The following is a 15,723-nucleotide window of genomic DNA, read 5'->3' as shown; positions in this document are numbered from 1 at the left end:
TTATATCAACTTCAGATGACATTTCTTTCATTATGAAGAAAGACTGAACTTCCCAAACTGTCCTATAGGTTTAAAATCATTTCCATTTTCTTCTTGTAGTTATTTTAGACTCAGACTATTAAAAAACAAAACAAACAAAAAACCCTTACATATCTTGGAAGAAAATTTGAAGACTTTTATGGCAGTATCAGATTTCTTATCTATTAAAATGTAGTGAGCTACTCAGTGTTTTTATATATTATTGTATACTTAGATGTTTTATTTTTAAAATCAGTCTTCTTTTTTCCCCTTTGCTGATTGGAGAATAGTCATGCTGAAGTTTGCGCTGCTGAATTACTGTATTGTGTAAGCATTAAGGGATAAAACTACAAAGGTTTAATGAAAATGCAATCACAACCAAGTGTTTTATCTCTGCAGATAGAAAGAAACCAGCATGCAGCATTTTCACTGTGAGCACCGCAGTTTGCTTTGAATCATGCGCTGCTGGTTATTGGTTGGGAAACACGTGGAGGGGGTGGAGGGAGAGGAGGACTCATTGCTAACTGGCCTCTCCCCTCTCGTATATATCCCATTCTCTTTCCCTCCCGCTCCGAGACCAAGGGAGACGTAGTGTGTGTTCCCAATCTAGGCTAACACTGCTAATTTAGAACTACGAGCAGCAGATGCTTCTTTTAGCGCAAAGCCTGCTTTTCTTCTACGGAGGAGGATCCTAGATGGAGTTGCCAACAACTGCTTTGTTTTGCTCCCACCCGGCTCAGCGAAGCATTGAAAGACAAACAGTCCTGCCCGGCTTTCTCCGCTTCCTAAAGCCTGGCTTCCCTTCCCACATGTGATTGATTCACCCTGTTCCCTTGCATTGCATTGGGCAATGCGCACACGGGGGAAATTCTGCACAAGTTAAAAAAATCTTATGTCGTGCTTTATTATTTCTGCAAATCACAGCTTAAATATTTGTATATGCAATCAGCTCGAGAATGGATTTTTCCTCAGCGTAGTCTCCCCGGGCGTCAAATATATTTGAGTCCATCTCATATCTTAAAATGCACTTCCCAACATATCCCAGGGTCTTGCAGAGCTGGAGTACGCCTCCTAGCACATTATCTGTAGCATTTTGCAGTGGGACTGACGCTGCCTCCTTCCTTTGGTGCGGAGACAAGAGCTCTCCAGGGCATGCGTATCCCTGCGGTGCGCTAGGCAGGGGAAATCGCCGCACCTAAGGGAGGGCAGAGCTTAGTCCCAGAGGCTGGAGGAGCCACCTTTTGCTCCTCGCTGTCTCCGGCTCAGGAGGAAGCTACTGGACTGAGGAGCCCGGGTCAAGAAGCAGACCTGGCCGAGGCAGAGAGGAGGAGGTGCGGCCCGTGCCTAACTGCACTGGGGTCCACCGGGCGGGAGAGGATTTGGGGCGCTCCGGCCCTGCGCTGGGGCCGGCCTTCCTCACGGGGGACATTGGGCGCACATGGTCTCGTGCGAGGCTAGGCGCGGTGCCCCGTGTCCCTGCCGTGTGTCTCGCGTCCCTTCGCTTTGCGTCCCTCCCCCGCTGGCCTCTGGCCCATGTGACAGCATTTCTTGCAGCCGCTCCGGCTCGCGTCCTCCCCTTGCCGGCCCCCCCGCGTGTCACTCCCTCAGCCGCTTTGCATATGTGCCCCCCACCGTCCCTCCTTCCCGGCCGCAGCAGCCTATATACCCGCTTCGCCGCGCCGCCAGCTCGGCCAGAGAGAGACTCGCAGCAGCAGCCGGCGAGCTGCCGCCCCCTGCAGCAGCAGCAGCAGCAGCAGCGTCTCCACTCCGCGCACGCGCTCGCCCCGCTGGAGTGCGGCTGCCCGCGGCTCTCCTGGCCCCAGCCCGGGCTAGGGAGGGACCGCACACACAGCCCAGCAACCCCGGCCCGGCAGGAGAAAGGGGCTGGAGGCGGCTGAAGTGGCCGCCGGGGAAGAGGCGGGACCGGCTCCCGCCGCCTCTTGCCTGTCCGGAGCGCGGCGGCCGAGAGGCAGCAGGGAGCCCCGGCGCCGCGGCTGTAAGTTCCTTCGCTCTGACCTGTTGCATTGCGGGGTCGCTGGTCGGGCTCGCGGGCGGGGGGTGCCTGGAGCTAGGCGGGGAGGGGGGACGGGCGGCAGCGCTCGGAGGAAGGAAGGAAGGAGCCAGCGGCTCTTCCCTCCCTGCTGGCTGTGCACAACACGCGTCTGGCTTCCCCAGCCCCGGGGAGGGAGGCTGTGGCGAGGAGAAGGCTGCCCTGGTCCCCCTCGCAGGGATCGCTCTGATTCTCACCCCGAAGCAGGCGAGCGAGGCGAGGGACCCATTGCCACAGACAGCCCTTGGGTCGGGTTGGACATTGGGTCCGCCTTCCAGGCGGCTGAAAAGGTGCATTGGCAGGGAGCGGAAAACCCCCCGAGCTTAGCAGAGCGGGTCGGTTCCATGCCTAGATCCGCTTGCTCCTGGCTGGGTTGTATTGCGGGATGTCCGAAACCTGCCTGCGCGTGAATCGCCGCTGCGCTGAGGCTGGTAAATTGGGAGACTTTCGCCTCCTGGTCAGTGCGCATTTTCAGCTGCCTCGTCCCTTTTTCACTACCGACAGACCTTTCCTGACCTGTGTCTGTGTATTGATCTCTAATTGAATATTGAAAGACGACGTGGGCTTGATGTCAACATCAGACCACGCTAAGACTAGATTCTCTGCATTAGTGTGCATCCTGTGGTCACTCCTGAAAGCAGGTCCCGCTGTTTGTGCATCATGTGCCCAGAACAACCTTTTGAAGAAAATATTTACACTAACCATTAGACATCTCTCATATGTGACTGTCTTTGGCAAATAGAAACACTTGCTTCCCTTAATGCTAGATACTAACCTTAGATATTGACTTCTTGTCGTTCCCTTTTCAAATTTCTCAAATGACTAATTTGGAAAATGCACATAAGAAATATCAGATGACTTTTTAATAAGGCTGAGTAACCAGAATTAGAATGGCCATGGACTTCACCACTTTCAGAATCAAATGCAAAACCCATTTCTTTTCTTTCCTTTAGGACATATTTCACACACAACCAATATAATGTTCATTTACACAAAGATAACACAAAAATCTGTGTAAACTAATTAAGTTATTTCTCCTGCAGATTGGGAAGAAACAGATACTGTTTCTGTTTTGAAATACTGGGAAGGTGTTCAGATACTACAGAGAAGGGGAGATTATAGGCACGTGAGAACATAGGTATGTACTATTCAGTCATTTTGAAATTGTCTGCATTTGGCAAAAACCCCAGGAACTGTACAAAAAATTAATGCATAATAACAAACTATGTCCTCATTTACACTTCATGTAACTTCTGTGAAGTCAGTGGGGTTATATAGAAGGAGTGTAAGAAAAGGGTTGGCTGTAAAAGTTCAGGACATCATTCCAGATTTAGCAATAGTAACTTAAAGAAGGATCAATTAAAGCAATGGATAGTTTAGCAACAGTGTCCCCCCCCAAGAAATGATGGAAAAACTGGAGAAATGATGAGAAATGATGAGATTATAGTGTTCAAAGAGGAAGTTGTATCTTGTACATAATAAATGTGTAAATAGCTGAAAACACTTATTTTTCATTTGACTGAGCTGAGACCTTCAGAATCTAAAGGTGTTAAAAAGAAGGGCAGAGGGTTGTTGTTGAACATTCGGTAGTGTGTACTACCATATCTGAGATAGCTGAGACAAGTAGCTGGTTGAAGTACATAATAATTCAGTCCCTTGGTTCAACATCTATTTCATTAGTGATTAATGATATATAATAGTGATTAATATATATTTGTCTTTTACATTCAGATATTATTGTTTCTGATGAAAAATTGCCTGAAGGGAGTTGACTCATTTTATTCAAGATGAACATTTGCTCAGTGACTATATGAATTACCTCTGCTGAAATATTTGAGGCTTGCATAATTTGCAGCAACAAATAGAGAAATCAGAGATGTCTGCTTGAATATTTTTATAGCTTTGAATATACTTATTAACATTTTGGACCAAATTGCATTGTCAACAATCGCAAACCATACTTTTTCACAAAAACACTACTTTGCTAGTAAAGTATAAGGAATCTTTTTTAATGGTACTTTGCCTCTGCATATTAACTTGTAGAACAACTCAAAAACCTGTGGTGAGACTTGAGGGGGAAGATGTACAAATATATATATTTGTTCTCTTTAAGGAAATATGCTAAAATGTGACTTGCCACACCTTGAATTCTTCTAAAGAGGCAATTTTATTATGACACAGGTAATGCTTTTGTTACAGTTTGCTAAAGAGTAACATGTGAATACTGCAGGTAATTAATAAAAATGGCTTTGGTCACTGAAAGACAAGATCTTGTTTTTTAGGATACCGCTGTGTGCAAAATAGAAATGAGGTGAAACCCTGAATTCCCTGTGCCAGGAGTCTCTGTGTTCTTTATCATTTTTGCAGTGGAGTATTCCTTACTAGGGCTGTAGGTGAGCTTGGGCAGCATGCAGCAATCTGCACTTTCCTGCCTCTGTCCTGCCCCTCTGCATAGGGTCTGTAGTTCATTAGACTCAAACATAGGGATAACTCTTGTTCCTTGGCTTTGATTTTGACATGTTCAAGACCTGATCCTGCATGGTTCTGTGCAGACACAGCTCAGGAGAATGCCTGTATTTGCGCTTTTCTTTATCAATGCTAATACATTTTTTTTTTTAATTATTTTTTAGTACTGAGTCTTGTCAGAATGCTTAGCATTGCTGCAGTAAAGGAGGGATACATGGTCCCAGACATAAAGAATTTGCAATCAAAGACTTCATCCTGCAGTGAGCACTACATGGGTGGACCTCTGCGTTTGCGTGGACCCCCTGTTGACTTATTTCCAGATGCACATACGTGTGGGGATCTGTCCAAGTGTAGCTCTTGGGTGCCTAAGCGCCTAATCCTATAAAATGTTGAGTACTGCATCTCCCATTGACTTCAGTGGCTGGCACTGAGGTTGCTCCAGACCACACAGGAGGCAATCGGTCTGTTGCATGATTTGGGCCCTAAATGTGAGACAGATCAATCCAGACAGATACAGAGAATGTTGTGTGTTGAATCATAACAACTTACGAAATTACAAAATCTCTGTAAAGGGTTTAACATCTGGCTCCACAATGTTTGACGGTTGATCTTCTCTCATCTGCATCTAAATTGTTGATGCATCAGTACCTAGAGCCATGACCCTCTCTGTGCTACAGCAGACCTGAAATTGAGGCACATGTTCAGTATAACCTTATGGCAATAGGGTAAATGGGTAAATTTAATCCTGGATTAGTGTTTGGGACCCTTCAATGTCAGCTGAATGTTGATTATTTGTCAAGTAATGCGATTATATTTAATGGGTAATGCAAATATGCTTACCATGTGATAGTAGTTACATGTATTTTAATAACATACGTGGCTACTTGTACTGTACTTGTGTTTATAGATACTGCAGTTAACCTAAAACATTGGTCCAAAGTGCATTGTGCAACTCATGGTTTTTGAACAATGGCAGTGAAAATGGTTTGCTCTAAACCTTACTGAAGTAACTGAAAGGATTTGAATGGGCTTTGGATTGGGCCTGGTAAAGACGAACACTGTCTCATGCTGTTCCTTCTTTAAAGTCCTAGTGACAATCATTAGGAAATTAAGTTCCAACTTAAAGCAAAAGAGGTTGCAGCATTTGGTGCTTATATGATCATGAAGTGAAAGGCAAGTCACAAACATCCTATTGTCTGTGGTATTCCATTTGTGCAGAGCAATGCAATACTGCTGCTAGCATGTGGCATAGCCCAGGTTATTTGGTATGCTGCAGACCTAAACAGGTGTATGAGAAATCAGTAATTTCGCAGACATAAATGTAAAATTATTAAATACTGGAAAAATCGGGTTTTTATTCTGCTGTGAGTTCCAGCCTATGATTTCTAAAAGAATTAAAGGAATATTGTTTATTCCAGAAAATTGTTTGTGTGTTTTTGTTTTTTTTTAAAGAATGACATGCAGGCTTCTAAGGCTATTCAAATTCCTATGCAGTCTCTTTATCAGAGATATGGGTAAAGTTTTCCTCTAAAAAGTATGAACCATGTGGAAATAGAATTATTTATTTCTATGCTGCTAATTAATACATGTTCAGGAATGTAAATAGCGAGGGGAATTTTATGGCAATCAGAGAAGCTGAACTCCTTCACCAAATCTCTGCCCCACCACCCTCAACCCAGGCTGTAGAGCACCAGTAAAGCTGCTCCGTACGTCTGTGGATGCACGTCTGTGGATGCTGCGTAGTTCCCCCTGCCCTACTTATTTAGGGGTGTTTTGGTTAGTGGATCTATGTAAATGCAAATCCACAGCCCATGTCCCTGACATGTCCCCATATCGCACACCAGTTTAGCTTAATTCAGGACCAACCACTTCCTTTATTTAATCCAGAGGATTGGCCAATACAGCATACATAAATGTGCAGATAGTTGGAAGGGACCATGGAGTGCAGCTGAATCCTTCCAAGGTCAGTTGTAACTTGTTTTCCTTAAAATGGGAGCAAAACTGCTGGTTTTGAGAGGACATAGATAGCGATGTAGAATATTCCTCCCCGCCCCCACCCCAAACCAACAACTGCAGACTGCTTGTGCACTGAGAACCTAACTCAGGGGGTAACTCAGCAGGTCCACATTGATTTCAGCAGATAGTACAATCAGCATTAACCTGCCAAGACTGTAAGCATATGTACTGTCACCCAGTGCAGGCTACTGCTGGAGATATACAAGATGTAGATCTCTGTAATGTTTAGCTGTGATATTGCAATAAAGCTTTGTTCGTGTAAAAATATTTTTGTGATGTTATTTGTCTCTCTCTTACCTTTCCCACTCCCTGCTGTTGGATATGGAATCATTATATCAAAGGAAAACATCAAAGTGGAATGAGTACGTTCTTGTTCTCTATCGAGTTTTTTTACATTCCATAAGGTATTCTATCCAGTAGCTCTTCCTACTATGATTCAAAGCAGAAGAATGTTTCAAGTGTGTGTGTAATGAATCAGCTGGTCTATACTGGGGAGGGGTGAGAAAATCGGCTCTAGGTCTTTATTTTCCCTCAGTCTTCCTTGTCTACTATATTGTCATGTAAGTGAGAGATCAGGTTTCCCAAGATAAACCTGCTCTTGGGCAATAAAATGGGGCATGTCATTTATGAAACTCATCAGGAAAAAAAAATAAACAGACATTGAAGTAGATACAATTCTTTGTCCTCTCATGTCTATAATAGGCTCAGAACAGTCTTCCTGCTTACAATGATTATCAGGGATGTATATAATTTTTTTAATTAAAAAAAAGTATGTCATAAGCATTTGTCATGAGACTCCTTAATTTTATTTAATTTTTCTTTATTTTTAGGTGTGGAAGAAAATGTCAGTCAGCATGCATGAGAATCGCAAGTCTAGAGCCAGCACTGGCTCTATAAACATATATTTGTTCCACAAATCATCATATGCTGATAGTGTCCTTACTCACCTGAACCTTCTTCGTCAACAACGGCTTTTTACAGATGTACTTCTCCATGCTGGGAACAGGACTTTCCCTTGCCACAGAGCTGTTCTAGCTGCTTGTAGTCGCTACTTTGAAGCAATGTTCAGTGGAGGACTTAAAGAGAGCCAGGCTAGTGAAGTCAATTTCCATAATTCTATTCATCCAGAAGTCTTAGAACTTCTGCTGGACTATGCATACTCCTCCAGGGTTATCATCAATGAAGAGAATGCAGAGTCCCTGCTGGAGGCTGGAGACATGTTAGAATTCCAGGATATCAGAGATGCTTGTGCAGAGTTTCTGGAGAAGAACCTTCATCCCACCAACTGCCTCGGCATGCTGCTATTGTCAGATGCCCACCAGTGCACCAAGCTTTATGAACTCTCTTGGAGGATGTGTCTTAGCAACTTCCAAACCATCAGTAAAAGTGAAGATTTTCTCCAGCTGCCAAAAGACATGGTTGTGCAGCTCCTTTCTAGTGAAGAGCTGGAAACTGAAGATGAAAGATTAGTGTATGAGTCAGCTATTAACTGGATTAACTATGATCTGAATAAACGCTACTGTTATCTACCTGAACTATTGCAAACTGTGAGACTGGCTCTCTTGCCAGCCATCTACCTTATGGAGAACGTAGCCATGGAAGAACTTATCACTAAGCAAAGGAAAAGCAAAGAGATAGTCGAAGAAGCAATAAGATGCAAGCTAAAGATCTTACAGAATGATGGTGTGGTCACCAGTTTTTGTGCCAGGCCTCGTAAAACTGGCCATGCACTATTTCTTCTGGGGGGCCAGACCTTTATGTGTGACAAGCTGTATCTGGTGGATCAAAAGGCAAAAGAGATCATTCCAAAGGCTGACATTCCAAGTCCACGGAAAGAGTTCAGTGCTTGTGCTATCGGCTGCAAAGTGTACATCACTGGAGGCCGAGGATCAGAAAATGGAGTCTCCAAAGACGTTTGGGTGTATGACACTCTTCACGAGGAGTGGTCAAAGGCTGCCCCCATGCTGGTGGCTAGGTTTGGGCATGGTTCTGCTGAACTCAAACACTGCTTGTATGTAGTAGGAGGACACACAGCAGCAACTGGTTGCCTTCCAGCTTCCCCTTCAGTATCCTTAAAGCAAGTAGAACAATATGATCCTGTGACCAACAAATGGACAATGGTTGCCCCACTTCGAGAAGGAGTAAGCAATGCAGCTGTAGTTAGTGCAAAGCTTAAGCTATTTGCTTTTGGCGGTACCAGTGTTAGCCATGACAAGCTGCCCAAAGTTCAGTGTTATGATCAGTGTGAAAACAGATGGACAGTACCAGCCACCTGTCCCCAGCCCTGGCGCTACACAGCTGCAGCAGTTTTGGGTAACCAGATTTTTATTATGGGGGGAGATACTGAATTCTCTGCATGCTCGGCTTATAAATTCAACAGTGAAACATACCAGTGGACTAAGGTAGGAGATGTGACAGCTAAGCGAATGAGCTGCCATGCAGTAGCATCTGGAAACAAACTGTATGTAGTCGGAGGCTATTTTGGAATTCAAAGATGTAAAACATTGGACTGTTATGATCCCACATTAGATGTTTGGAACAGCATAACTACAGTTCCCTATTCGCTAATTCCCACAGCATTTGTCAGCACGTGGAAGCACCTCCCCTCATAACTCTGTGTGTGTTGCCATTGCAGATTATCAGGTAAGAAACTATACTTATGAATGCAAATATAATAGTACTTAGTGCTCACAGTGTTTTTCATCCATGTATCTCAAAGGAGGGTAAGTAAGTTATTTGTATTTTGACTACACAGAACTGGTCAATCAACATGAGGACCTAAAAAGACTTCTGTTAAAACTCTAATCATGAGCCTGTGGCAGGATAGTGACTAGTTCCCATGGACCGCTCTCTGTGTGGACAATCTTTCTGCAGCTGCATTGCGACCAGTGGATATGTAAGGTGTTGCACAAACCCATTGGGCCAAGTCCACTATCCTGCAACACAGCTTAAATCAATGGAATTTCACCTGCTTCTACCAATATAGTATAATTCTACTAAATTATACTTTAGAAACATTTGTTTTTCAAAGGAAAGTTGTGTTTGTATGTCTGACTATATATAATGTCACGACTTAGGCTAAACCCCTGATATTTTCTAGAGTTCTTACTTCAATTTTTTGCATTAAAACTGACAAATATGACACGCTTTAGTGTGTATTGCTCGGTTTTTTCTGAGAGAGTGCAATGCAGCATCATGGTTACAAACAACTTCTGATGGCATGTTTAACCCTAAGAAGCACCCTATCTTGTCTAAATGATCCAGGCTCTGTGAGTAGTAGTTTATTAAGGGATTTGAATACTGCATAATGCAACCATAAAGCCAACCAGCCTGTGAAAAACTATTGAAGGAAAAACAGTTTAAAATAATTAAATTGGCTTTGCATTAACTTTTGCAGTAACCTAGAACCTCCAGATCGAAGTAGGTACTTCAGAAAGATGATGATACCAGGCTGCTTTTATGGACTTCATAGCATCTTCCTCTTCAGAAGGTCATGTTGACAGGCTTTTACTGGCAGCCAGACTACAAGGAGATGGCTAGCTGGTTCTTGCAATAAATAGCAGGACAGCTGATTGTCGTTGTAACAGGGTAAATCTGATAATTTGGCGATTGCTGTGGAAATTTTTAACCCAATGGTATGCTGATGCCTCATCTTGCAGTTTCCCTTTGAGCTGAATGGGAGTTTTGACTAAGTAAGGAGTGCATTTTTGGGCCCCTGCAGAGTAGCAACTCAGAACTGAAATCTAGTAGGAAGTGTAGCGATCATGTTTTCAATGACACTTCAGCCTTTAAGTTGACTAACCACCTGTAACTTTTCCATCTCCCCCCACAATTTAGTCTTAGAAAAACAGAGTCTTGGATTCCATCCAACATAGCAAACACTGGAAGCAGATCATATCCTGGGTGTCTGAGGGTAATCACACACTTCCGATAACTTAAAAACAGAGCAAATAGAAGGGTAGACTTCTTTGAGACTACTTCCTTGCTAGCCGGAAAGCTGGTAACACATCTTCAAATCCACACTATTTGGCCAGTTTCTATTATTATTCATTTCAGCAGGGCTCAGTGTTATCAGAAGAGTAGTAATGAATGCCTGGACTCAGATCTGTGCCAAGAAAAATATTGACTTTTATTCTCCTAAGATTGACTTCATTGTTCTAAAATTTACAGCACATAAAACTGAGGGTTTGTTTTTTTTCTGAAAAATAGTAGTCTGAACATAATGGCACTAAACACTTTTCATTTGCCCTGCAATATCCTGTTAAAGGCCATTACTTTAGCTTCACTAACCTGTAAGATAGCTGGATGAATACAACCGTAAACCGAAACTTCTCCAGTGCGGCAGACTCATCTAGCAAGTAGATTTTTACTGACTCCTGCTGTTCTGTCAGTGGGTGGGAGGGACAAAAAGGAAATTACTTCTGATTACCTTCTGTTTTCATGGTGCTGTGTGGCCCTAGCCTGCCACAGTTTAGGAAGACTTTAGTCTGCTTTGTTTCTTCCTTCAAACTTTGCTCTTTTGAGTAGGTTTAGTTTTATTTTCCCCTTGCAAGAGTCTACTTTTTTTTTTTTTTTTTTTTTTTTTTTTTGTTAATCAACCCATGACAGGAAACATTATTTTGGCTTCAGTGTTGAGATATATTTTTCAAGAGGGAAAAAATGACACACTAGTCTGAAGAATGTCTAGGAGACGCTAATCAGCAATAACAAATTGCAAAAAAATTACATTGGAAATAATGAAGAGAGTCTGTCTTAAATCCACAAAAACAAAGGCTGTGAGTATTCCCTGCTGTTCTTAGACATTGCGGCACTGAAGAGATAGGGCTACATTCTGCTCTCCTGCACATATATGTGTACATTCAGATGAACTGCATTGACTTCAATAGTTACTCTGCATGTGCACCAGTGTAAATGACAGCAGAAGCTGCCTCCTAAATTCTAGTTGTGCTGTCTAAAGCTACTCTAATAATCAGGCCGGTGTCTGGTTTGGAACCTGGCACTTAATGCAGGCTTCATAATGAAGTATGGAAGCCAAATCTCAGCATCCAAGAACTATATTTTTCACAGAATAATTCCCTCTTAAAAAAGACTCCAGTGTGGAGTTGAGGCATGGTGCATTGTCATGTGAAAAGAAGCGAGACAGATTTCTGCCATAATGAATAGCAGAGAAGTTTTAAATAAGGGGATTAATATGTCCACTTTCTATACAGCGAATAAATTCAATTTAGAGTTCTCCATGGTGAACAGGGGGCATTGGTGTGAGACTTCCTTTTCTCCACCCACACCCTCCCTGCGCTTTCTTCTACATCAATCTAGTCTAGTTTGACTTGGCCCATGAGTGGAAAAAACTGATTGCCCTAATTATTTTTGAGGCTTTTCTGGAAGGGAAGTTGCATGAGGTTGTTATTTTCATTTTTTAAAGCATATCCCCATCCCATTTTTCAAGAACAGAAAAAGCAGTGTGTTGCAAAATCCAGCAAAAATAGAGTATTGGCCAATAATATTTAATCTTTAATTTTCTAAGGAGCAGATTAAAGTACTGAAGTACGACCCTACTACATGGAGTCTTTGGAGTTTCTGGGGCTGTTGGCAGAGTAAGGCCAGGTGAATAAAGGAGGCAGAATCTGACCCAAAATGTTGTGGTTGGTTTATTTATTATCAGTAATTAGTTATTACACAGAGACACCAAAAAGGATTTTTGTTTTTCTTTGACATCTAACGAAAACCTTATTGTATATTGTCTCACTAAAATCCTCTAAATCTTTCCTCCCCACCCTCCCCACCCCCTTTTTTTTTTTTTAGTTCTATTATTTGGAAAAGAGACTTGGAACCTCAGCTATGGAGAAACTTTTAATGAAGAAAAATCATTCAGTGTCTTGAGTTTGAAGAAAAATATCTGCACCTTGTAAATTATCTAACCTGGACATGAAGGAATGGGAGGAAAAAACTGTCTTTGGTGCATCAGCACCTGGTTTCAATATGAAAGAATGAACCTGTGATCTGATTCCTTGTGCTAGTAATTATAGATTAATGTCAGCATTAATCAGATCTTCAAAGAGAGGGGTGGGGAAAAGGAAAAACAAAACAAAAAAACCAGACCTTTTCATAGTTGTGCAACATACAACTCTCAATTTTCATGGACTCCACTGAGTGTGTGTGAAATTTGAAATGGTTGTCACCTCTCACTGACAGTTTGAAGCGTCAGCACCAGCTGCTGGGGAAGCAGGCCAAGTCTGAAACAATGAGATGTTGCTGTGACTGAAGATACATCTGTGTCATTGCAGAGTACTGCTAAAGGAATGAACTTGTTTATAGGCAGTACTTGAAGAATCCATTAGATCACCATGTTTTATTGTCTTATCTGCAGTGAGTGACCTTTCATTTGATAAGAAACAGCACAATTAAAAAAATAAATAAAAAAGTTTTTGCAATAGTGGGGAACTAAAAAGAACTAGTTTTCCCCAAATGTTTGATTTCCTTCCTCCCTGTATTTATAAGTGACTTAAACTGTCCCATTCCTGCTCTGTTACTTGTAGAGGTAGCTATTTATTGTTCAGTGCTCGCATGCTCAAACAATGCCTGCAGTTGTCTTCATGTTGTAAGGATTTGTGTGAATTGTTGTATGTTTTGCACATTTTGTGGTCTCTGGCTCACTCTGCTGCACACAAGAAAGAAAACTGTTGAGTAATAGTTGGAGGTGGGAGGGAGCGAGGGGATGGCTACCTCAGTCGGAAATGGAAAGATTACAAGGCAGGATCTTAAATTACACGCATACTAAAGGAAGAAGCCTTGGAGGTCACTTTCTCAGGCCACCAACTCCCCAGGTTACATGTGGTGGGTCTTGTAGATAGTGTCCCTGCTACATCTCATTGCCCTGCTCATGTCTTTGAATTCCTAATCTGGAAATAGCCAAAACCATTTACAGCTTTCTGTTTGTGCAGCCTCTTGATGACCTAGAAGATGGTGTGGGATAGTTTCTGTACACAGAGCTCCGAGAAAGTCATTGTCCAAAGTTATTTATTTATTTATTTATTGGTTTAGACTAGGGACATTTACCATAGCCACATTTACCTGACTGAGAGTGGAGTCTGGCTGATTCACAAAAACAAAACAGATTATTGGTGAACTATTGAAAAAACAAACAAACGCAACATCTTGCACTGACTGGATTGGCTCATTTCTCTGCACATAAGTGGGATATGTGAGTGCCATGGTGTCAAAGACCCAAAAGGTGTAGCACAATTGTTATGAGGGTAAAGTATAAAAAATTGCAAAACTAGAACCTACGAATAATCCTCAAGCTCTGCTGCATCTTTTATTTTCTCGCAGCCAGGTAAGTTTTCAGACATTTTCATACCGAGAAATGTCAGATATGATCATGGTAAACCAAAGGATTAAAAAAAAATGCCTATTTTATTTACTCAAGTCTAGTTTGAGTCCGGTATGAGCCCACTTTTTTCTTCATTTCTTATGTTTCACAGGTGCTTTCCTTGTCAGATTTCATTGCGAAGCACGTGTTGTGTTTTTCATAAGTCTGCTGAGCCCAATTTAATAATGATGTGGTCAGCAACATGGTCGTAGTATTCTGCTGTGGTATAAGTAAAAGATTCTTAGTTGCATGCATGCGAAAAGTAAAGTTATAATGTTGATGTTTACATTTCTCTAGATGATGCTGAGGTCACTATACTCTTGAAAGCTTACCATCTGAAAATATTTATAGTGCTCACCCTTAAATTTTATCACAAAGGAAGAATTTTTAAAGGGTTGTCCCATGGTTTAATATGAACGGGACTCCACAACTATATAGTAAACAAGTTACAGTTCTAGTTCCACTAGGTTAGGTTGAGCTGTTGAAATAACATAAAAATTTAAAAATCAATCCCCTTCTTCTACCTGGCTTTGAACATTAAACACCCTTAGGTAGAGCACCTTCCTACAAGCCCATAAAGTAAATGGGCTGTATTCTCCACTGCCTTGTATGTGGTGTAGTCATTTACACCTGCGCAATGTGGGTGTGATACGCTCCCAAATCCAGAGTTGTGTTTTACATCTCCTTTGCACAGGTGTCCATGGATACATAAGTTACAAAGAAGTGAAGTGTTGGATCCAGTGGGATGACTCATTTGACTAAAGGTACATCTGATTACGTTCTCCCTCTGTTTTCTTCATTGAAGGGATATAATTCTGTCTAGAAGCTGCACCATACATAGCTATTTAGCTTATGACAGAAATCTGTTTTCTAATACCATACAACTTCTGAAAGTGGAATGAATTTTCTGCAGCTGTTTTCAAAGTTGTGGTCTGCTTTCAAGTGCTTGATTAATTCCTGCATGTAGGCTGAAGGAAACTGAAGTCAGGGTGGGCCTCAGGCCCTGCAGGAAAATTCTGGGCTTCTGCTCTTTGAATTGATGTGGGAATTCTGGCTTACTACTTGACCATTCCAGTGCAAAATATCCCACACTTTGAAGCAAATGCAATTCACAGCAGAGTGCACACAAAAACCTTGGGATAGGAGGGGAAGGTTCTTATTTTGTGGGCTGGTTGCTGTAGAAACTTACAACAAAGGACAGCCTTCCACTTCTGGTATAATTGTGTAAACCCTTTCTCTAGGCCTGACACCTGTCTAATAAGAATGATTAGAGCTGAATAATGCCCCTTCCCTGGCTATTGAAAATGTGATTCACACACAAAAAGAAAACTGTACAAGTGAAGAAGTAAAATGTCTTATGTTGTGTCTCTGTTTGCTACTGTATTTTAAGGTTTTGTAAAACTGCATTTTTTTTTTCACAATGTGAAACTGAAGGTCAATAAATTATTGGAGATTTTCTCTTCAATGAGTTTAGTTCCTTTGAGGGGTTGGTTGGTGGTTTGCCTTCAATTTTTTTATCCTTATAACTCACGTCTTTTACATAAAAAGCCATCCTTGACGTGTAGTGTACTGGTTTGTTTTGTTTTAAGCGTCTGCTTCAGTTTCATTTGGACTGTTCCCTTTGTTCCATTAGGCCACATTACCGTGATCTGGATCTCAGTGTTCAATAGGTAAAACTAAGAGAGCTTTAACACAGAACTAAGAACAGGTAATGCAAGCCTTCATGATTTATTTTGGTCTTTGCAGTACAGTTTAGGGTCTAATATGACTCTGGATCAAAATTAGACAAGTCAGATCCTCCAGA

At 42.1% G+C, this 15,723-nt stretch overlaps 1 protein-coding gene across 5 annotated transcripts; it reads left to right on the top strand.

Annotated features, from left to right (window-relative positions):
- The first annotated feature begins 1,089 nt into the window (after window positions 1-1,089).
- On the top strand, window positions 1,090-15,478 carry ENC1 (ectodermal-neural cortex 1). Of its 5 annotated transcripts, none has more exons than XM_067568488.1 (4): window positions 1,090-1,349; window positions 3,112-3,206; window positions 7,381-9,193; window positions 12,353-15,478. In XM_067568488.1, the coding sequence occupies exon 3, from the start codon at window positions 7,393-7,395 to the stop codon at window positions 9,160-9,162; it is 1,770 nt and encodes a 589-aa protein (XP_067424589.1). In that variant the 5' UTR covers window positions 1,090-1,349; window positions 3,112-3,206; window positions 7,381-7,392; the 3' UTR covers window positions 9,163-9,193; window positions 12,353-15,478. The 5 variants fall into 5 exon arrangements, with proteins under 5 accessions (XP_067424589.1, XP_067424588.1, XP_067424586.1 ...); XM_067568487.1 differs by having other exon boundaries at window positions 3,800-9,193; XM_067568485.1 differs by lacking the exon at window positions 1,090-1,349 and adding an exon at window positions 1,899-2,014.
- The last annotated feature ends 245 nt before the right edge of the window (window positions 15,479-15,723 follow it).

The sequence above is a fragment of the Emydura macquarii genome, unplaced genomic scaffold (assembly GCF_026122565.2).
Source record: "Emydura macquarii macquarii isolate MOO-44397 ecotype Brisbane River unplaced genomic scaffold, CSIRO-AGI_Emac_v2 contig_2897, whole genome shotgun sequence".
Taxonomy (NCBI): Eukaryota; Metazoa; Chordata; order Testudines; family Chelidae; genus Emydura; species Emydura macquarii.
This window is presented reverse-complemented; position numbering and strand designations above follow the sequence as displayed.

Bases quoted from the DNA above. Each gene is read 5' to 3' on its own strand.
- ENC1 (XM_067568488.1), top strand. From the start codon at position 7,393: ATGTCAGTCAGCATGCATGAGAATCGCAAGTCTAGAGCCAGCACTGGC.